A 22,790-nucleotide genomic window follows, 5' to 3' on the forward strand; every position below is an offset into this window, starting at 1 on the left:
TCTGTATGTCAGGATCTCTGTTGAATCTTTTCTCTACACAGTTTCTAACCTGAAGACGGTGGACCCCACCAAATTCCCTACAAGGTATTGCTACTGTTTAAACAATCAGACCAATGACTTATCAGGTGGGTACAGCTAACCATGAGGCTTGCAGCTTTTCCAATTTTGTTTGTGTCCTTTTAGATAAGTTTGTGTTTTTCCTCAATGTAAGACAGGAAAATATGGTGCTATCCACTACCCTTAACCATGTGTACATTCATTATCCCAGTAATATTTTTCTCTTGGTCTTACCCTAGAAAAACAGTTGTGTGTCTAAAAGGGACAGAGGGAAAATGTTCATGAAACATTGTTTTAATTGCAAAATTGAGAAACAACCTACATTTCCATCATGAGGGAAAATGGTTAAGTTGTCTCCCATAGAATTAAACTTTGGAAAACAGCCACAAATAATACATAACTGAGTAAGAGTGCCCAAATTTGGCCTGTGTATGGAAAAACTTCCAAGAGATTTTATTTTTTTTTGAGACAGAGTTTTGCTCTTGTTGCCCACGCTGGAGTGCGATGGTGCAATCTCAGCTCACCGCAACCTCTGGCTTCTGGGTTCAAGTGATTCTTCTGCCTCAGCCTCCCGAGTAGCTGGGATTACAGGCATGCACCACCATGCCCGGCTAATTTTGTGTTTTGGGTAGAGATGAGATTTCTCCATGTTAGTCAGGCTGGTCCCGAACTCCGAAACCCAGGTGATCCACCCTTCTTGGCTTTCCAAAGTGCTAGGATTACAGGTGTGAGGCACTGTACCCAGCCAAGATTTTTAATTAGAAAAAGAAAGTTACACAAAAATACAAAGAGCATGATGTTATCGATGAGAACACATATCTGGGCACCAGATAGGTGATTCCTTCTGGAAAGAAGATTGGAGTATGTGTTTCAGAGTGGAAGAATGCTGGTTAAGAGAGCCTTAGACTATCTGAACTTTTTTTTTTCCAAGAGGAGTATATTCATGTGGTTGTTTTATAATTAAAACTTTAAAGTATTACATGTTCCTATATTTAGAGAACACTGGAAAATAAAAGTGACAACTTTTCTCACCACTAATTCACCCATTCAGTAATTCATTTTGAGCACACATTATGAGCCAATCACAAAGGCTGCTGAGCAAAGTGAACACACCTCCTGCCCCAGTGGGATGTAGATTCCTAGGGAGGAGCAGAGAGTAAATAAATGCACTGCAAGTACATGGTATGTAGGCTGACAGCCTGACCATGGGGACCATGGAGCAGGGGAACGCTGGAGAGAAAAGTCATGGTGGGGGCTACTGCTGTGTGGAGAGTGGTCAGGAAAGTCTTTTCCAAATGAAGTGTGGGTTGAGGGGTGACCTTCAGGATGTGAGGTACCAGCCCTGTGATTATTCCTGGGGACAGTGTTCCAGACAAAGGCCTCAGTAGCAGCATGAGGAACAGAGAAGCCAGCATAGCTGGAGCAGGTTAACCAGGACAGAGTTGTAAGAAATGAGCTCTGATTGGTGAGGGCAAAATGGAGAGGGTGTTGCAATCACATAAAAGTTTAAGATCTCCTGTGAGGATTCTAATTTTCACCCAGGAATAAGAAGGAAGCCATTGTGACTGTCTGTACATAGAAGCGGCACGATCTAAGGATCCTTTGGGCTGCTTGTTAAAGTCTATATTGTGAGGGAAGCCAGCACTCAAGGCAACCAAAGCCTCTTGTAGTTTTCCCCACTTAGTCTAATATTAATATTTTCCACCATATAACACTCTTCATAAATGTTTGTGATGGCTATGTAACCAGTCAATGCAAGCATTCTCTTAGCCACTAGGCTGTTCTCAGACATTTGAGTGTATCTAGGCTTTTCTTAATATAAATAATATTGCATTGAACATCTTTGCACATAAACTCTTCCCTGTTTCAGATTATTTCCCCCACAAAGTAGAATTTCTAAAATAAATATTGTGAAAATATTATAGGAAATAATTACTAACATTTAATGAGTACATATCCAGACCTGACACTGAGTACTTTATGTCTATTATGTTATGTGATTTACCCCATGAATCTCATAAATAAATACATTTGTGAGGAAAAACAATCTTCATAATCACACCTTTCTCACCATTTCATTAACCCCCACTGAGCATAGAATTTTGTGCTGGATGAGTCCCTTATCCTGATTGTGTGAAAGATAAAAATAAGATTTAAAAAGTTACATCTGCCTGGAGAAAGTTTATAATTTTATTTCATGAGTCAAATCATATTTCCACACACTTGAAACAATTATATGAAAAGAATGATCCATGGATGATTATCTACTGACAAAACTGCATGCTGTTCTTCTGGTAGGTCACAGCAACTTTTGCAAGGCATGACAAGAAGTCACAGTGCTACCGTGACAGGCTGTACACTTAGGCCAACAACTTGCCATTGCTCAAAGCCTTTGGGGAAGATATCTTTGTGGATGATCTTTAGGTCTGGATCATTTTATTTATAATGGTTTCAACTCTGACCGATAGCCCTCCTTTGAGGGTGTATTTGCATATTTTCCTGTTTTTCTCCCTAACTGAAAATGACTTAAATTTTCTTGATTTTAAAAATAATGTACTGGATGTCAAAATGCTGTGGAACATGGACAGGTAAACCAAGAAGCCAGAAATCACTGATATCCCACCATCCACAGATAGTCACTATTAACATGCTGATGAATGTTATCCAAGGCTGTCTACACCACCTATACAACCCACTTATCTATCCCACCTGTCATCTAAGCTATTTATCTAACCTATCCACCTATGTGCCCAACTAATGTCTACCCATCTGTCTAGACATCCCACTCTACATATAGGAACCCATTGTCTGTATTATTTAGAATACAAGGTGAGCTACTATAACAAATGACTCCAAAATAGTCTAGTTTAAAGAGGTAGAAGTTCATTGCTTTCATGTGTGATAATCTGGGCATGTAGACATGCCAGGGCTGCTCTAATGGCTTTGATGGTTTTGGGGCCCAACCTCCTTCTATCTTGTTGCTCTGCTTTTCATAAAGATCTGTTCTCATAGCTTAAGGTAGGTTGCCAGCACATCCACACTCCAGCTACAATGAAGGGGAGAAAGGATTTTGAAGGTGCATTAGTCCATTCTCACATTGCTATAAAGAAAAATCTAAGGCTGGGTAATTTATGAAAAGAAGAGGTTTAATTGGCTTGTGGTTCTGCAGGCTGTACAGGAAGCATGACTGCTTCTGCTCAGCTTCTGGGAGGCCTCAGGAAACTTATGATCATGGCAGATGGGAAGGAGAAGCAGGCACATGTTACATGGCTAAAGCAGGAGGAAGGGAGAAAGAGGAGAAAGGTGCTACACACTTTTCAACAACCAGTTCTCACACTAACTCACTCACTATCATGAGAACAGCACCAAGGGCATGGTGCTAACCCATTCATAAGATGTTTGCCCCATGATCCAATCACCTCCCCCCCACCCCCCTCCAGTATTAGGGATTACAGATCCAAACCATCCCAGAAGGTATGCACATTCACTATGAACTCACAGCCTAAAAACATTCACATTTCTCCCTCTTACATCCTATTGCCCAGAATTTAGTCTCATGGCTACCCACACTTGCAAAGCAAGTTTGAAATTATAGTCATTGTGTTAAATCACCATGCTCCCAACTAAAATTTGATACTCTCTTGCTAAAGGAAGGTGGGAGAATCCATACTGAAAGATAATCATCAGTATCTTTCTTTTTTTTCATACAATTTTATAATCCACCCTCAAACTAATCCATAAGTATTTAAAAAAACCATTTCATCCTGGTGAATACTAGTATGCCTAATCTTTCGCATAAATTCTTAGTATTCATTGGGAAAGAATGTACTATGATTTATTTAATTTGTCTCCTCTTGTTGGAAACTTGGCTAATTCCTCATATTTTTGCAATTATAAACAATGCTCTGATGAACACCTGTGTAAAATCACTTAGAGAGCTTGCCCAATTACCTCTGTAGGATAAAGCCCTCAAAATAGAATTGTTGGCTGACAGGGAAACAATATTATAATGATTTGAATTGCTAGAATGTCTTCTAAAAGTCTTCCACACGTTTACAGTTTTACCAACAATGTTTGAATGCCTATGTTTTTCCACTCACATTTCCCAACACTGAGCCTTAAGAAACAGTCTTAAATCATTACCAAATGGATAGGTAAAAAAGATTTTTTAAATTCTACCTTCCATTTATATGTGAAGGTAGTCATGAATCATTCATTTTGAGCATTGCTAGTAAATTAGATAATTCAAACTTTCAAAGATGCAAAGAATATCTTTGAGTTAATAATAACTAGCTTTCTTCCAAGCCTAAAAAGCAGATTGTGAAAAACATTCTAAAAGGAGAATTGACAAAATGCATTGAGCAAGAGGTGGCATGAGTGCCGGTAACAATACTGGGAATAGTGGAAGCTTTGGCCCAAGGTGGACTTGAGCTGAAATCCAAGCTGTGCCACATACTCTGGAACTTTGAACAAGTTACACCCTCTCTCTGAGCCTTGAGCAAAATGTAAACTCCATCTTTTGTGTCTTGTTTCAAAGCCATGCTCATAGCATCTATGCAAGACTCATAACAGCTTCCAAGTTGCACTTTATTGGTCTGTTTATGAATCTTGATTTCCCACTAACTTCAGCTTCTTCTGTGTATCTTACACAACTCTCCAGTACCTGATAAGTAAGTGTATAGCACACTGCAAATGCTCGATGAATATTTATTAGATAAATGGATTAATAAAGGCTAATTTTTAGAAGTAGAAAGAAAATGTATGAAATAACTAAGAGATAATACCCTTCCTCAGCTTCCACAATTGACTAGGAACAGAGTGGACTAAAGAGATAGAGAAAAGAGGGTCCCCATGTTTGCCTACCTTCTGCATAGATAGGTGTCTGTGCCTGCAGAGGTGCACTACACACTGCATAGGTGCTCTTCCTCCAGGAGGCTAAAATGTGCCTGTGTGGATGCAGTGAGAGCACCTCATGGCTTTGGCTCTCACATAGTAGTGCCTATCTTCTGTTGGTCTTGGCATGCTACACATTCCATTCATTGTCACATTATACTTTCCTACCTCTCTTGGTTCTGTATTTTCAAGTTAGCTCGCTCCTGTCAAAATTCATGATCCCATTCATGAATGTAAAGAACATTCACACACAGCATAATGGGAAATCGTCCATTGGACCCAAGAAGCTTCCTCTCTAGAAAATGACTGGGGCTCCTCAAACACTTTGCCATGTTTAGAAGCCAAGAAGTTGTTGGATCGTGGAAAGCCATAAAGGAACAAAGAAGGAGGTGGCAGCTGTTTGACTAGAGGAATATTAGTAATTTTCACAGTGATTGGTATCCACCATGTCAGGAAATGACCCTGTTCAAACTCAGCTGAGAGAGAAGTTCACAATGATTCTATAACCTGAAATGTTGAAAAAATGTCTCAGATGCCCACCTCACCACCATCAGTCACCTTAACAAAGTGGGCAGAAGGAAAGATTCCTGGTGATGATTTTATAAAGTGTCTGGTCTCTGCTGTTCATAGTTTACAACCCACCACAACATTTGACATTACATTTTCACTTTCTAACCCCCAAGGCTGTAAATTTACATTGCATGTCTGGGGGCTGCTTCCTATCAGATGGAGTAACAGTGGGGAAATCTCCCCAGAAAAAACATTATTCAACAATGTGGCCTTTCATAGCTCTTAGATGTTAGCAGAGAAAGGTGGGGAGACAGGATGATAGAAGATGAAAGAGGATTTTAACAGTGGATCCAAAGTTTCCTACCTGCCTGAAATCAAGACTTTTCTTTTTTTAGAATTATTAGTATTTCTCTGTATCATTGTTGATATTCCTCAATACACTAAACTAAATCAAACTTGTAAAATCTACTCCAAAAAATCCAAGTATAATATATTTTTCCCCTTTTGTCTCTGAAGCAGAAATTTAAACCTCCTAAATTTGTCTTGCAGATTTTACAGCCCTCCTGGTAGACATCATTGGAAATTCTACCAGCTACCTCACAGAGATTTTTAAGTCAACCTCCATCCTCTCAGGTATGTTCATCTTGAAAATGCTTTGGCAACTGTGAGGTTCGGCGCCTATTTTGGTAGATACTCAGGCATAGTGTGTTCCTCACCCCATCCCCTGCTATAGCCTAAACTGCCAGGAGCCTTCATGTAATCTTTGTTTGGATAATCAGTGTGGTCCAGTTTCCACACCAGTAAATACACCAATATTTAAGTCCTCACACTTCTTGGATCCAGAAAATTGGAGGAAGAATCCAAGTCTCATAAGTTAAAGGAATCTAGGCAGACTCAAGAAAAGAGCTTCTGGTGGTAGCTATACTCCCATTTTAAGGAGGAAAAAACTGAGATCCAGAGAGATTGAATATTTTGCTCAAGTTTGGTCCCAGAATTCAGATTTAAATCTATATGGAGCCTAAGCCCACGTTTGAAGTACAGTTAAGAAAGATACACCTCATTTGGCCAGGCACAGTGTCTCACGCTTGTAATCCCAGCACTTTGGGAGGCCAAGGTGGGTGGATCATGTGAGGTCAGGAGTTCAAGACCAGTCGGCCAACAAGGTGAAACCCTGTCTCTACTAAAAAATACAAAAGTTAGCTGGGCATGGTGGTGGGCACCTGTAATCCCAGCTACTCAGGAAGCTGAGGCAGGAGAATCACTTGAACTCAGGAGGCAGAGGTTTCAGTGAGCCAAGATCATACCATTGCACTCCAGCCTGGGTGACAGAGCAAGACTCCATCAAAGAGACAGAGAGAGAGGGAAAGAAAGAAAGACAGACCTCATTTATAAGGTGGTTTCATGTAACCCCCAGGAAAATAGGGACCCACTTTAAAAAGCATGGATCTATTCCACGGTCTAACAATTGGTCTCAGCAGAAAGATGGTGTGATGCACTGTGAAGCAGTTACTGTTTTAAAAGCAGGAGGAAGGAAGAAAGAGAAATAGTAATAGCTATCACTAGGTGTCAGATAATCTTCCAGGGGCTTCCCATGTATTCTCTCAATGGATCCTCACTACAACCTTATGGGACAGCTACTATATTTATCCCTACTTGACAGGTGAGGAAACTGACACAGAGTGGTTAAGCAACTTGCTCAAAAATCACTCTGCAGAAGCAGAATTCTAAGCCAAGTGATCTGGCTCTTAGCCTGTGCTCTTATGTCACTATGCTAATATATATAATAATAGTAATACATTAATAATAATGATAATGATTAGCTGCCATGCTCTTCTTTTTTTATTATTATTATACTTTACATTCTAGGGTATATGTACAGATCGTGCAGGGTTGTTACATAGGTAAATACGTGCCATGCTACCATGCTCTTCTATCTGCTAGGCACTATATCTAGGGCATCGCTCCCATTCTCTCCTTGGATTTTCATGTAATTCTATGAGAGACATGCAACTACAAGTCCACAGTTCTTTAGGCAGCATCGTCAGGGAAAAGTATGTTTAGGGAACTCAGAAGTTTTCAGGCTTTTGAAGATCTAATAGGGTGTCCACGCCTTACCTGACGTAACCTCTCCAATAGCATCCAGAGGAGCCCAGTGTAATCAAACATATTAATAGTAATTTAGCAAAATGTTCAGCTTTTTATACCAAGTAGGATAAAGACTGTCATAGCTTCACATTTTTCAAGTCAAGTTTTGCCACCAAATGAGTTTTGGTACCAAACTCACACAAAACATGTTATCTTACAGAGATTTAAGGATTTAGAAATGGCAAATAAGGGATTGTGGGATTTGAATTGTCACCATTTTACAAAGGGGTAAACTGAGTCCTGGAGTGGTCAAGCAGTTCATTCATGTTTGCACAGCTAGTAAGTGGCAGAGCTGATGTTGTAACCATGGAAGCTGACCTCAGAGACTCTGCCCTTAGTCACTACACCATCCCTCAAACCCAGCCAAATTAAATAAAGAAACCAGGAAATCAGGACTGCATTAAGGGTAGAGTCAGCCTTATTTACCTATGTTATTCTAAGTTAGGTACCTTCAGCTTAATTTTTGTTTGAGCCAAAGACTTACCGCTTCAGACCCATTGCTAAGTCCTATTGTGTACTGGCTTGTCTTACAGTGAGTCAAAGTAATGAATCAGATTGCATCTTCATCTGCGTGATGACAGGAAAGTCAGGTAAACCACTAGCCATTTTTGACAAGCTCTCTGTGCTGAGAATTAGACACAACTGTCCAGCAGGTGAAACCCAAGATCTGATCCTGTTGGTCTGATTTTTGCAGGAAGGAATCTTTCTGACTTCTGGGAGATGGCGGAAAAATACCCTGTTATCAATTACACATTTGTCAGCGGCATGTCCGGTGTCCTGGGTGAGTACAAACCTCCCAGACTCCTCCTATAGACTCTCCAGACCAGGGTCCCACCTGGCACACTAAGAGCTGAAAGCTGCCCTAGGCATGATGTTTAGCTCTACCATGTGAAAAATCAGAGAACTTCACAGCTTAAAAAAAAAATGAATTTCTGGATTCTCCTGCAAAAGGTCTGGGAATCCTAGATCCTCCCCCAACACATGGCAACAAGCAACTGGAACTGAGTAGCTGCCACCCTCATTCCCTATTAGGAAGGGCACCTTTTTCCTCTTTTCCATAGTCCTCTCTGCCCCCTCTTGCCTTGCACATTTTTTTCCTCATATTAACTGCTTATTTTTTTTTTCTCTCTCCTATTAGCTACTTGGTTTTTGTAGATGATTGAATTTGTGACCTGTTCTGGAGACCTGGCCAACCTGTAATACCCAGTCCCTACCAAACCATGCCCCACCTTCATGCGCCTCTGTGCCAAATTGGCCATGCCGTTGTCTCTACATGAAACCCCTTCCCTGCTTTTCCATATTTCAGAACCCTATTTGCCTGTCAATTGCCAGCTTAGACAGTGCCTCCTCTTTTTTAAAGATCCCCCAAACAAAATCGGCCTTTGTCTTCTATGGAGCCACAATACAGCTCTCGTACGTCATTTGGACTCTACATTACTCCAGGCTGCAGCACAATTGACTTGTGTATTTTCTCGGTGAATGAAACTAGAAGGTAGAAGTTGTTTCCTTCAGCCTCACAGCCTGCCTTCCCCTCGGTGCCTTGCCCATAGTAGGCTTTTCTTCACTGTCTCTTGACGTGCAATGAAGGATACAAGAAATCTGCAGTTCCACTTCATGGGCTACTTTGCTTTATATTTATTGTAGGGCATCTTTTGGTTATGCTGTAGCAGGAAGCTCAATTTGTGTGGACAAGGCTGCTCGATAAGAAGATGAAGTGGGCAGTTGGCAGATTGCCTTTCCCTGCCCAGTTCTCAGGACAGATCTTAGGCTTGAGTCAATCTCATTTATTTGGAGAGGCTTTCCATCACATTTCTACCTGCTGGTCTCAATGAGATCTCCCGCTTTGTGTTCCTTCAACAAGAACAAACGCTTAGGAAGAGAGAACATACCTACAAGCTGATGCTGAAGTTGATGTGCCTGAAAGCCTGTACCCCGGCTGAGTGATAGTTTAGCTGGATGCACTTAGCTCCATGTTCAGTTTATCTGGGAGCAAGGCTCAGGCTGGTGATGCATGTAGGTGTTAGTGGGCCCAGAAGTAGGCAGAGAAAGAAAATGAGGCTGAAAGGCCACTCCTGCGATTGCATAGTGTGTGTTCTACATGCATTCAGGGGAGGTGGGGGTCAAAATCCAATACAGGCTCTGCCCACAAGGCTATAGGGCAGTCTTTGTCTTCCCTATGGGCTAATAGGAGCCTGTCATCCTCATATCCACTGCCTGCCCCCACTTGAGCCTTCCGTAGGGAAGACGGAAGGTAAAACGAATACTTGAGCCCTCTTCCTTCTTTTCTTCATGGAGCAACCAAGGACACTGGGTAGACTTCCCTCTGAATTAAGCCCTCCTGCTATCTCTGTGGGAGCCTATTTTTCAAGCTGTTTCTGTCTGGAAGCTTCTGATTCCCCAGAATTCCACTTTTGGCTTTTAGTTGCATCCATAAGGCACATAGAGGAGCCTAATTCCTTTTCCAGAAACATGTACCAGAGCCACAGAGTAGCTGAGGGCTGCAGGTGGGAGAAGGGCTCTGCAGGGTCAGGATCTGTTCACGAAACACAGCAAATACCTGATATTTCTAAGCCTGACAGCTATCATTCTGTACATTCATCACAGACTTTTTTTGCAAATTTATATTTTATCTTAATTTGACTTCAAGGAGAAATACTTCTTTCAGTTTTATTTGATGCTGTTTGGAGAAAGGTTTGAATCGCCATGTTCAGTATATTTGCTGTCCAATGACCTTTCAGTTTTTTAATGTCCAAAGTGTCAAGCATGCTAAAGTTGCCACTGACTGCCTCCCTGAAGGTGCAGCTACCAGGGGAACTAGTAGGACTTCAACGCCCACAACCAAAAGCCAGAAAACACTACCAAGTACAAGCCCCAGACCCTGGGCCCAGAGCACACCCTGGGCATCTGCTCTGAGAACCTCTTCCTGGATAGAGACAGCTGCTCCTTCAGAAGCAGAGGAGACTCTGAACACAGGCCAGCCTCCTGAGCTTCCTGCCAGGGCCACAGCCACATGGGCCAGTGCCTCCCGTGCTCTCCCAGCCTTAGGTAAGATGCTTTCTCACTCTTTCCTCCCCTTTGCTGTGTCTTGCTCCTGTTTTCTCTAGGCTCACATATATAAGCAAAATCCTTACCTTCATCCCTTCTCCACCAATTGAAGTTACGCTTCAGCTTACTTAAATAGCAGATCTGTGTGAGCCAGTATGGGCTCTGTAAGATCCAGCCAAGGCAGAAAATGCCATTGACATAATGTATTTCTAATATGTACTTTGATGACTTTTTATTATGAAATAGTTTAGGACTCACAAGGAGTTGCAAAAATAATGCAGACAGTTACAAAAATGTTACAGAGAGTTCCCTGGTATGCTTCATCCAGTATCCTTCAGTGCTAATGTCTTACATAATCACAGAACATTGTGGGCAAAAGTATTTATATTTCAGCAAAGCATTTAGCGATATCACTCCTGAAATTCACAGAAAATGGTGAAGTGAAGTTAATATTTTATGGCATGGTTAGATCAGCCTGTAGCTGGCTGGATAATGATGCCAAGAATGTGATAATGACTTGACACCCGTGGAAAATTTGTCACCAGTGGCCTGCAGGAGGCTCCTGCCTCCTCAGCCTCTTGTGTACATGATCAGCAGTGTCATCACCGAAGACACAAAAAGCATGCTTATCTTACTTTTCCTATTCGGAAATCATATAAAATGGTAACTGATTGATTAAGAGTCAATATTTTCTCAGTGGGTTCCAACAATGAACCCACTGAGACAATATTGTCATCAGAAATCATTCATTAAGTCATCAGAATTCATTTATTTATTTATTTATTTATTTAGGGAACATATTTCCTTCCAGACACTAGGCTACCTATTAAAAACATGGGTCTATAAATGTTCCCTCTCCTTCCTGAGCTCTCAGACCTAGAAGGGAGCTCAGGCAAGTAAACCAATAGTTATGATCCAGTGTACAAAGTACTATTGTACACAGAAAGCACAGAGAGGGCTCCTACCTTAGCATAGAGGAGACACAGGCTTCCCCAAGAGATAGGAATTGACAGGTGTCAGCAGGCAAGGAAACAAGGATGACTGGATGGTGGAGAGGAAAAGAAATCAACTCCATTTAATAGAAAAACAGACTTACTGCAAAAAATTAGCACAATAGCTGGCATCAGGACAATTATACAAAATCAGAAACTTTCCAGGGTCATATGACAAAAAGATGTTATTTCTAGTGGCAAGAAAAAAAAATCATAAAATGCCTGCCTATAATCCTACACATAAAAGTGCTGGTTTTAAACAAAGAAAATTGTAAAATTTTAATGAGAGTAATTCAGGAATATTTAAATAAATGAAGAAATACACCATGTTCGGGTGGAGAAATCTGAGTATTTTAAAGAAAGCAACTGTCCCCAACTTAAGTTATAAATGTAAAATTATTCAATAGAATTTGTTTTTGTAAAACTTGAAAAAACTGACTTTAATTTCTGCTATGGGAATAAACAGGTAAGAACATCCAACAATTTTTTTTAAAAGACCAATGAGGGAAGATATTTTTATTTTTTTGAGAGGGAGTCTTGCTCTGTTGCCCAGGCTGGAGTGCAGTGGCTCAATCTCGGCTCACTGCAGCCTCCACTATCCAGGTTCAAGCAATTCTCCTGCCTCAGCCTTTCCAAGTAGCTGGGATTACAAGCACCCACCACCATGCCTGGTTATTTTTTTGTATTTTAGTACAGATGGGGCTTCACCATGTTTGCCAGGTTGGTCTCGAACTCCTGACCTCAAGTGCTTTAGCCTCCCAAAGTGCTGGGATTCCAGGCATGACCAAGGATTTGTCTTTACTAATAACAACCCTGTTATGTTGGAGGGCAGGTGTTATTACTAATACTAGCATCCTCCTTTTCATGAGGAAGTGAAAAAGAGTTAAGTAATTTGCCCCAAAGTTCATGGAGGAGACAGAGGCACAACTAATCTGTTTGAATTGCCTCAGCTCAGACCCCACAAGCTTTCCACTACGTCATATGATTAGCAATGTATTGCATAAATTTGAGAGACAGCCAGCTGACCCCCAAACACAATGCCTGGAGGGCCTAGAGATTTGGAGGGGTGTGAGTGTGTGTGTATGTGTGTGGGGGTGGGACAGTGGGTATGTGTGTGTTTATTGGTGCTTAGGAAAACAGACATGAATTTGGTCCCTTTATTTCAGTTCAGTGTAAAGTTTAAGCCCCTGGATTATCTGTGTTACACATGCACGTCGTGTTTGCCTTTTGATAACATTTCAATGTCTCAGCAATTTTATATTTGAATCAAAGTGGTCAAGCATGTCAACTCCCTATTACTATCACTTTGAATGTGCAGCTACCAGGAGGGTGGCCAGAACTCAGTGGGTGACAGCTGACAGACAGACATGGGCTTCCATATCGTCCATGCCCTGGACTCAGACCAGCGGTGAGAAAAATCCTGGAGGGTATCCCTCAGAAACTCGTTCTTCCCCATCGACTGCTGCAGGGGCCAAGGAAGCCATGAACACTATGAGCCTTTTGGTGCTTCCTGCTGGGATAATGGCCACACCTGGCAGCCCATCCCAGTCCAGCTCTACCTGGGGTAAGAGAAGATACTCATTTCTACATCTTCTGTTTTAAATTCAGCTTAGTGTTGTCTGTTTTGAAAACTTTTCTAAATTTTTGAAATATAACACACATACAGAAAACTAAGAAAACATAAGCAGCATAATTAATGATCATGAAGCAAACTCTTCCCTCTTCTTTCCTCTGCACTACCTCTTTCTTCCCATCTGTAGATGAATGAAAGCTCCTGCTTAACAGACCCCTAGTTTCTCTCTTTTATGTAATCCCACTCCCCAATTTCTCCTCCTTTTCCCTGTTTCATTGTCCATTAAACAAGTGACCCTTAGAAATAAACATTGTCCACTCAAGCCAGTTCAACTACCTTTTTACCTGGTATTAATACACATTTATATCGTCACATTAATTACATATACATTACATGCATGTAATGTAACATAACACCTGCCTTAGTTGCATATACAAATAGTACACCTACATTAAAATAGGCTCAAAAATCTCAATTGCAGGCTCAAATTCTCAATTGCAGGCTCAAATTCTCAATTGCACAAACCGTTCTGTGAATGCTATTTTGATAGCTTCAATTACATAAACAGCTGATGCAATTGCATGAGTGTCAGAGGGTTAGGCATTATGTTTAGAAAAAAAATAAAGTGTGTTTCAGCTTAGCCTGCTGGACTGCAACAACCAGCACAGCTCTGGGACTACGAGCGCTGGTTTCTATACATTACAGCTGTGTTGCAACCTTGCCCTACCACTTGGTGACCTTAGGCAATTATCTTCAACTGAGTCCTGGAACTTTCGGAATTGTTGGGATGATTAAAATAGGTGGTGTCAGTTCAGTGCATAGCAGCAGCTCAATAAATGGCAAATCTTACTAACCTGTCCCATCCTACCCACAGCAGGTCATTGCCACCAGCCTTGGGAGACACACTTTGGAAAGAGTAGTGGCCAACAGGATGCCTTTCAGAGGAGAACATGCATTTGCTCTTGACCTCAGTCCCTTTCAGGACTAATTCTCTGAGATTCTGTAGAGAAGCAAACTCTGTATTTGGGTGTGGCTAAAGCCGCTCAGCTTCTAGAACTGCATAGAAATATACCAGGGTAGCAAGCATCAATAGGTGTCTTCTGTCTTGGGGACTTACAGTCCAATGCCTGAAAGGAAGTCAAAAGACTATCCTGCCCCATCCTAAGAAAATAACAGGATTACCTCATGGAGTTCTGTCGCCTTCCTGTCGTCACCTGTGTGCAAATGTGTCACACTGTCCACCTCTGGTGCTAACACAGCACTGGGAGTGGGAGTGTGTTGAATTGGACACTGTAACACTCACGGTCCTAGCAGAGGCACCTAATAAGTAACAAGCAGTATGACAACTGGGATGGATGGACCCAGGTGCTGTGCCCTGCCTGCTGCTCAGCCTCACCTCACGCCTCTGCCTTCCTCCTGCAGACTGCAGACACAGCACACTGCTTACTGCTCACGCCTCCAGGTCTTCATATATGCACTTTGCTGTGCCTACAAAGCCCACTTTCCTCCAGAACTGCTGTGCTGCTTGACTCAGAGTAGATGTCACCTGCCCCAGCTGAACTGGGTATCTATCACCTGTGTCCCGGCTGTTTCTCAGCCTCACCTCTTTCCTTCCACTATGAGGGAACTTGCCTGCTCAAGCTTCTATCTCTCTCATATCCCACAAGAAGACTGTACTGCTGGTTTTGCCATAGGCCAGAATCTTAACAGCAAGGATCAAGTCCTGCAGTGACCCTTAAACTAAGGCTTCATGAACCTGATATAAAAATTCTTGAACTGAGCCCATACTTGCTCATGAAAATGACAGGCAATTTATTGGGGGTGGGATGGAGCAAGATGTACACTAAGGCTCAGAGGAATGAAAAGCAACTCATTTTTTCTTTGCCCAGGAGCACCCACATCGGACACTTCCTGCACAGCACCATTGCTCTTCCATGCCATGCAGGGTCACCATACCTTGCCAATGTTATCTGGTTTTCAATGGCACCCATCACACTGTATCACAGCCATGACGGGATTTTCCCATTTCCTCTTCCACACTGGGAGCACCTCCATTGTGGGTTCTGTTTCTTCCTCATCTCTGCTTACTAAAGCCCTGCCTGGTACCTGGCTTAACCAACATTCGTTGCATAGGGCAGGATTGGTGGCCCTGGTCCCCTTCTCCCTCAGGGACCCCTAGAAGAGATGCAGGCTCACCTCTCTCTCCTCTCATCCCAGGAGCATTCACCCATGGCACACAGACTGCGAGTCCAACCAAGGCAACAGCCCCCAAAGATCCACAGACAGGTAAGAACACACCATGGGAAAGAGAAACTCAGTCCAGGAGTGGAGGTCCGGGCGCAGGGGATGGGAGGGGCGGGAAGCTTGGGGACAAGGGCACGGTGGGACGGGGTACCAGTAAGCAATCTAAGCAAGTTATTCTGCTTTATTGTTTCCAGCAGAAAAAGAGTCAGAAGACCTGGTTTATAAGCGTTGCCTTGCTGCTAAATTGCCATGTGGTCTTTCATAAATCACTCCCCTTTATTTTGGCTATCAGTTCCCTGTAGCTTTCAAGAATGCTGTATCTTTAAGATGTTATGAGTTTCTCGCTGTGAGTATCACCCAAGGTAATTCCATTTTGACTTCGGTAAGGCCATTCTTATCCTTTGCAGGGGATCTCCCTGCAGAGTGGCCATTCACTCCCGGAGAAGAGCCAGTCCTGGTCCCAAGGCCCCATCAAGTTTCAAGTAAGTACCAGTGCCCAGTCACTGCTATTGCTTGTGGTTATTTTGAACAAGGTCATGTAGTAGAATAAAGGAGACTTGTTTGGTAAATTTAGAGTCAAACTGCTGGGATTTAAATCTTAGCTCAGCCGTTTACTGGTGAGGTTGCCTCTGGTGCTCAACTTCCAGGATTGAGCTTCCTCAACTGTAAAGCAAGAATAATTGCAATTTTTGTGGGCACTAAAAATGCCTGTTTTTTTTTTTCTTTCTGACAGAGTTTTGCATTAAGTAAGATAATGTGTGTGGAAGTGGTTTGGAAGAATAGCGCTCTGTAGAACTTAATTCAATCAACTTTTATCGGGTGAATGTCTATTGAGCAGCATGCTGGGCACTTTGCAAACACAAGCTGCTCTTACAATGAGCAGCGTTGTTAGCAGTGAAGGAGGAAGGAATGAAAAAGGTGACTCCAGAATGCAAACTTGCCTGCTTGGTGTGATGCCCTGTTGTTCTGTTAAGGGATACCCTCGCCTTTCCACCCTGCACAGTTAATTCTTATGGATCTAGAAAAAGACCATTTCCTGGGTCTGTAGCTCTGTTTTCAGAAGTCCTGACAGAGGCTGAGGACTTGAGCTGCTGCGGTTTTTGCTGCATTTTTCCAGCTTTTGGACATCTCGCTCTCCTCTTTTCTGTTGAGCCAGTTTCCATAAGAAAGAAATGGACACCATGTGAGGGCTTCAAAGCTGCCTGAGTCCTCAGGCTCCTCCTGCTCCTGAATACCTTTGTATACCAGGTCCTGGACCATCCAGGCATATGTCAACAGGGCATCATTAAACTGCTGGAGCCTGCCCCGTCTCCTTTTTCATGTCACCTCAGATCTGCCCCAGCCTTACTCTCAGCCTGCTGTGAAAGATGAATGAACCTTTCAGACACAAAGATGTGATTATGCTACTAAGGAAATTATATCCCTTTTCTCCCAGGAGTTCTAAAGAAACAGGTTGGTGCAGATGGAGGCAGCTGCGAGATTGAGTTTTAGAAAACAGGTTGACTATATCTACATCTATGTCTATATTGGTGTCATCTGTATCCATAGCATCTGTATTCATGTATCTATACCTATCTGTATAGCCGTATCTATCATCTATCTGTCTATCTTGTTAGCTCCATCTACTTTTTTATCTAATAGGTATTTACCATGTCTATCTATCTATTAATCTACCCACTCATCTGTCATCTATCTAATAGATATTCATCCAAACTATCTATCCATCCAACCTTTAATCAACCCACCTATCCATCATCTACCTAGTTATCTTTCTATCTAACTATCTTTATCTCTTAACCTCCATTTCATAGACATTCACCTATGCATCTACCATCCATCTATCTACCTATGTAATGAAAAATATAATTGTAAGTTAAAGGAGTTCTGGCATTTCTCAGTAACTTATTCTGCTCATCCAGAAAAAAAAAATCATGCCACAAAGTATTTGGCGTTCACTCGTTCATCTATTTAATAAATATTTATTGAGCTCCTACTGTACTTCCAGGCACTAACTATGCTAGAACTATTTTTACTTTATCTTCACAATAATTCTGCAAGAGAGGTAATATCTCATTAAGGAATCATGGTAAATTCTACATGTAAAAGGAGACTGCATTTTGACCCCAGGTCTAATTTCAAACCTTGTGTTCATTCCATACCTCCGTGTCACCTTTCCCAAGATTTGCCATATGTAAAAAACAAAAACTACAATTGAAAGAAAAAAAGTGGCTAGATTCTTGAGAGATGCAGTAACTGCTATGTGTATCCAAAGAGGAAGAAATTACCTTCATGTGAGGGGATTGTTCAAGAGTTTACCAATTGAGTATGTGGCATCTGAACAAGGTGCATTCTAAGCAAAGGCAAAGCTTAAGCAAAAAGGCTCTATACCTGAGAAGGACTGATGTTGCCCAGGGACTGAGAAGGGTCTGTGGGGCTAGAACTCTGGTGCTGAAGGTGAGGGTAGTGTGGAATGAGGCTAGAGAGGCAGCCAAGAGTGAGATTAACAGGACTTTGTCACCACGTCAAGGAGTGTGGACTTCGGAGGCAAGTGAGAGTAATATGATCAGATTTGTGTTACAGAAAGTTTTCTCTGACTACAGAATGGGGAGGAGTGGGAGAGGCTGGGAGCAGGAAAACTTGCAAGGTGATGGTGACTGGAAAGCAGAGGTGACTGTGTGGTTAAGAGAGACTTGGATGACATTGAGGAGATAGAACCAAGAGGATGCAGTGATGGCGGAGTGAGCACAGGTGGGAACCAAAAATCATGTGTCTCCCAAGTGTCATTTCCTGAGTTGGAGAAGCTTGGATGGGATGGGGTGGGGAAATGGACATGGAAATCAAGCCTTTGGAATGTTAATTATGTTAAGTAGTGAAGTGTGATGGTTATGAGAACAGGCTCCAGAGTCAGATCTGGCTGGAGTCACCCCCTGTTGCATGACTGATCCAACTGCAGAATCACTCTGACCCTCTGTATTCTCTTCTGTATATTTCTGATGTCTGCTTCACAAGATTTATGAGAATTAGAATAAATAATATATGCAAAGATCTTAGGAGAGCGCCTGATACATAGTAGGTGCGTAATAACTGATAGAGAAAAAATCGTTACACACCGATGGAAATTGGTCAATGTTCTGGAGGATTTAATGTTCTAGTTAACTCAGAATAAAATATTTTCTTTCTACCTTTTTAAAAAGTCTTCTGCTAACATTGTGAGCCCCATCTCCACTTCAATAAATACATTACTGGTCAGGTGTGGTGTCTTACACATGTAATTCCAGCACTTTGGGAGGCTTAGGTGGGAGGATCACTTGAGCCTAGGTGTTTGAGATCAGCCTGGGCCACAGAGCAAGACCCCATCTCTACAAAAAGTAAAAAATGAAAATAAGTAATTACTGCTAGATTATAATTTTGAAAATGTTCAAACATGACAGAAAAAATATTAAGTGAATACATGTCAACATGTCAAAGACATTATTGAACTCATTAAGTAATGAGGAAACCAGAAAGATGTAAAGATGGTTCAATGTAGAATTTAAGGGAAAAAGATTTATGTAATCAGTCAAAGAAATTCTCAAGTGAACTGATATCCCACAGCAATAAACTTTTTTTTTTTTAACTGGACAAAAATCAATTGCACCTCTACCAGATAAAATTCATTTACATGGCTACAGACAGAAATCATTTGCATAGCTCTTAGACAAGAATTATTTATATTACTATCTGTTGACATCTACCCTTTGATAGCTGTAAAATCACCCATCCAATAGAAAGTCAATTCGTGGTGCACAATCCTTTTTTCCCAGACTGTCCCCAGACAGTCTGCTAGACAGTAACCAAAACTGCATTAAAAGGATACTCAGTAATCCTTTTTGCTTATTCCAGGTTTTAGATAATTTTTCCTGATAGTGATTAGTGAATCTCTGTTGGAAGACTATTAGTAATATTGTAATACAACTTTCCAGTCCCTAGAAAGGAAGCTCTGTGAGAGGAAGGCCCTTTTTCTTCTTAATCATTGTTGTAGCTCTTGCGGCTGTCATCAGTGCCTAGCATGCAGTGGAGCTCAATAAATATTTAATAAATGAATAAATAACAATAATAATGGCTGTTGTTTATTGTTCACTTTATGCCAACAACTTTGCAATATGCTTTGTATGAATTGTCTCATTTAATCCACCCAGTCATCCTATATGAGAGGGATGGGTCTTCCTATTTTCCACATAAGGAAATGTAGGTGTAGCCATAGGAAGCTATCTGAACCTCAGCAGATTCCAAGGAGTTGGAATTTTTGTTAAATATGATCTAGTCTTTCCTTATTTTATCTTTGGACTTCCTTCTCCTAAAAGCTGCAAATTAAACAACACTGAAAATCTGGTTCACGAAAACATAATTAACTTTCACTTGATGGAAACATAGAATTCACAAACTCAGAGCCGGACTCTCCAGTGACCCAGCGTGCCAGTCTCATCTTTCAACCTGCCCTTCCTTCTCTCCTCCTTGCACACACATGCATGTGCACACACATGCTCACATGCAGACAAATACATATCCATATGTTCTCACATGCATGCACATATATATACACACACATGCACACACATGTACCCTGTGTACACACATATGTATACATACCTCATACCCCTGTCCTCCAATTTTTCTCCAATCCCCCTCAGCAAGTCACCCCTTTACATCATTCAGAGTCATTGCATGCTCTGTCCCTTACACCAGAAATGCCCTCCACCTGATGCATTTCTGTTCAACATCTTAGATCCCTGTTTAATATTTGCTTCTCAGTGAAACTATCTCTGTTTTCCTACTGGAACTTCACCATCACCTTCTTTCCACCTGTTCTTAAAACGCTCACAGTAGCTTTATTGGGTAATGGTGAGGAGTGCTATGTTTACCTGTCTGTCTCAGAGCTACGTGAGATCAGGACAAGACTGTATTCACCTGGTATAGGGCTTAACAAAGAGAAGATGCTTGCTAAACTCTTACTGATTTGATTGCTCTGGGATTGCATCTTCTAGGGTGTCCTCAGCCGCTCTTCAAGGTGGGAGCCATGGCAGCTGCTCCTCTCACCCTGGCTATCCAGAGGCTCAACCCATGCCTGATGGAGCTGTGTCACTTCTTTCAGCAATGCCTCTGCATGAGCCAGAGAAGTCCCAGGACAGAGGACATGAGGTAACCTGGCCCAGTGGCTTCTTTTCACATCCAATATTTATAGTTTTCTTATTCTATGTGGCTTTTCTGCAGGCCACAAGGCAGTGAGTCAGGCAATAAGCAATTCACAGACAGGTGGCAGGGGGTCCCTCAAGGAAAGCAACTCTCCAGTGAGTCCTCTACTAGACAGTCACATCCTTGAGATTCATTATGGAGTCTCATTCATTGCTGGTCCCCACAACCAAGTGCAGTGCCAGGCACAATAAGTATAATTGGGTTTAGTTGAATTGAAGTTAAGTTTAGTTGAATTGGAGTTGTGATGAGTTTACCTGTGTTGAGTTGAGGTGAGTTTAGTTAAGTTGAATTGTGTTGAGTTTAGATTAATTGAGCTACGCTGAGTTGTGTTGAGTTGACTTGTGTCATGTCAAGTGGAATTATGGCAGAGGATCTTGAGTGGTTCTTTAACCCAAATGCCCTCAGCCTGGTGAGATTTGCTAGGAGACAATAAATAGAAGATATGTCTATCTAAATTCCAATTATTTCATAAATTCCTACCAATCATCCACCAGCAAAATAAGTTGAAAAACTTAAATTAGAAAGCAGACCTTGTTTCATATTAATAAGGTCTAGCCATGAACATTTTCTGTCTTACAATGCTGACATACTGTTCTTTCTTCTGAGATTTATTCTTGTCTGTAAACCCAGAACTAAATAACATAGGTGAATACTCCTGCTCCAGTGGTCTGCGTACCAATGTCTCGTGTCTTTAATGTTATTTTCAAAGACTACTCTCAGGATCCACCAGCTTTTAAAATTTCTGCCTCTGAGTCTCAAGCCCAGGTGGGCAGCCACTTCCCAGCACCTCTTTCTAGCTGTAATCTTTGATACCCTGTCAGTAAGGACATTTCCTCATTCACAGAGAACATTAAGCAAGGCCTATAGACCCACAGTCCAGGCTTATTCTAAAGAAAATTTTCACAACAATACTTTCTGTATTCTCTAAAATAAGCCCACTTTAGGAGATCCTTTACTCACTAACTGAACTAACAACATGTATTCAGTCTCTGCTATATATCTGTGATGTTCTGTGCTAAGCCACGGGGATCTAGAGATAAATCAGAAATAGTCTCAGAAACTGAGGCTTTCATAGTTGGAAGGAAGAAATGGTCATAAACACAAATTAGAATATGATGTTATAGGTAATAGAACCAAGGCATGCACTCAGGCAAAAACCTGTTAATCATATCCCCTTGGAAAATATCATATTTGAAAACGTTCATATTGTACATCATGGCTGAGTGAATACATGAAAAAGGCATACATTTTCAGAGAGAACTTTGAGTTTAAATTTAGAGCAATGAAGCACCCGTTTGCCTGGGTTTGTCCCTTCTTTTCTGTGTATTTTCACTGAATAGTAAATTTTTCCATAAAGTCATGCACTGAATATAGGCCAAGGATATTAGAGTTGGGGAGGTGGCACTATTCAGTATGTTTGTTGAACATAGCCTTTGCAATTAAAAAAAGAACACGAGTGGGAAAGTTGGCAATGCAAAAAGACAAATTTCAAAGCAGTTGACAAGTGCTCTAGCAGACCTGAGTAACATGCTATGGGATCCCAGGAGAAATAACTAACAGGGTTGTAGGGAGGAATAGGAGTTTTCCAGGCAAAAGAAATAGCATCTGCAAAGATGGAGTGACAGGCAGCCTGGGACATCTGAGGGCCACTGAGATGTTCAATGTGGCTGCAGCAAAGATGGGAGACCAAGTCTCTGGCCTGTCCCTATTCAGGACTACTTTGCCTTTTAAGTACCTGGATCACCTATTATATGCTCTCTTTGACTTTCACTGTAGTGCTCCATCCGTCCCTCTTCCAAACTTTCTACTCCCTCCTTGTTCAGAATAAATACAACATACAGAATTCTTGAAATCCAGCCCTCTAAATCCTGTCCATTTTTAAACTGAGATACCCTCAACTCCCATTCTCTTCACATCATCTCCCTCTCAGGGTCATCTCTTGAAACCTTTCCTTCTTAGGACCCCCAGCACCATTCTTGGGGCACACCCCTTGAAGGATGGCAAAGCCCCGGTGACTTATAAACTTTGCTGCCTCAGGCCCCAGTCTAGTGTCAATGGCTTCTCCATTCAAGCTGCTACTGACTCCACAGTGCATGTAG

At 41.7% G+C, this 22,790-nt stretch overlaps 1 protein-coding gene across 1 annotated transcript in view; it reads left to right on the forward strand.

Annotated features, from left to right (window-relative positions):
- Nucleotides 1–22,790, forward strand: part of HHLA1 (HERV-H LTR-associating 1) — a 36,808-nt gene that overhangs the window by 9,556 nt on the left and 4,462 nt on the right. Inside the window, exons 5-13 of the mRNA XM_017499653.2 lie at nucleotides 13–125; nucleotides 6,010–6,093; nucleotides 8,139–8,195; nucleotides 8,300–8,386; nucleotides 10,402–10,650; nucleotides 12,961–13,206; nucleotides 15,433–15,501; nucleotides 15,867–15,941; nucleotides 20,484–20,637. Of these exons, the coding sequence (XP_017355142.1) occupies nucleotides 13–125; nucleotides 6,010–6,093; nucleotides 8,139–8,195; nucleotides 8,300–8,386; nucleotides 10,402–10,650; nucleotides 12,961–13,206; nucleotides 15,433–15,501; nucleotides 15,867–15,941; nucleotides 20,484–20,637 (1,134 nt within the window). The remainder of the gene's footprint in view (nucleotides 1–12; nucleotides 126–6,009; nucleotides 6,094–8,138; nucleotides 8,196–8,299; nucleotides 8,387–10,401; nucleotides 10,651–12,960; nucleotides 13,207–15,432; nucleotides 15,502–15,866; nucleotides 15,942–20,483; nucleotides 20,638–22,790) is intronic.

Source organism: Cebus imitator, unplaced genomic scaffold (assembly GCF_001604975.1).
Source record: "Cebus imitator isolate Cc_AM_T3 unplaced genomic scaffold, Cebus_imitator-1.0 Scaffold13, whole genome shotgun sequence".
NCBI classification, from domain to species: domain Eukaryota; kingdom Metazoa; phylum Chordata; class Mammalia; order Primates; family Cebidae; genus Cebus; species Cebus imitator.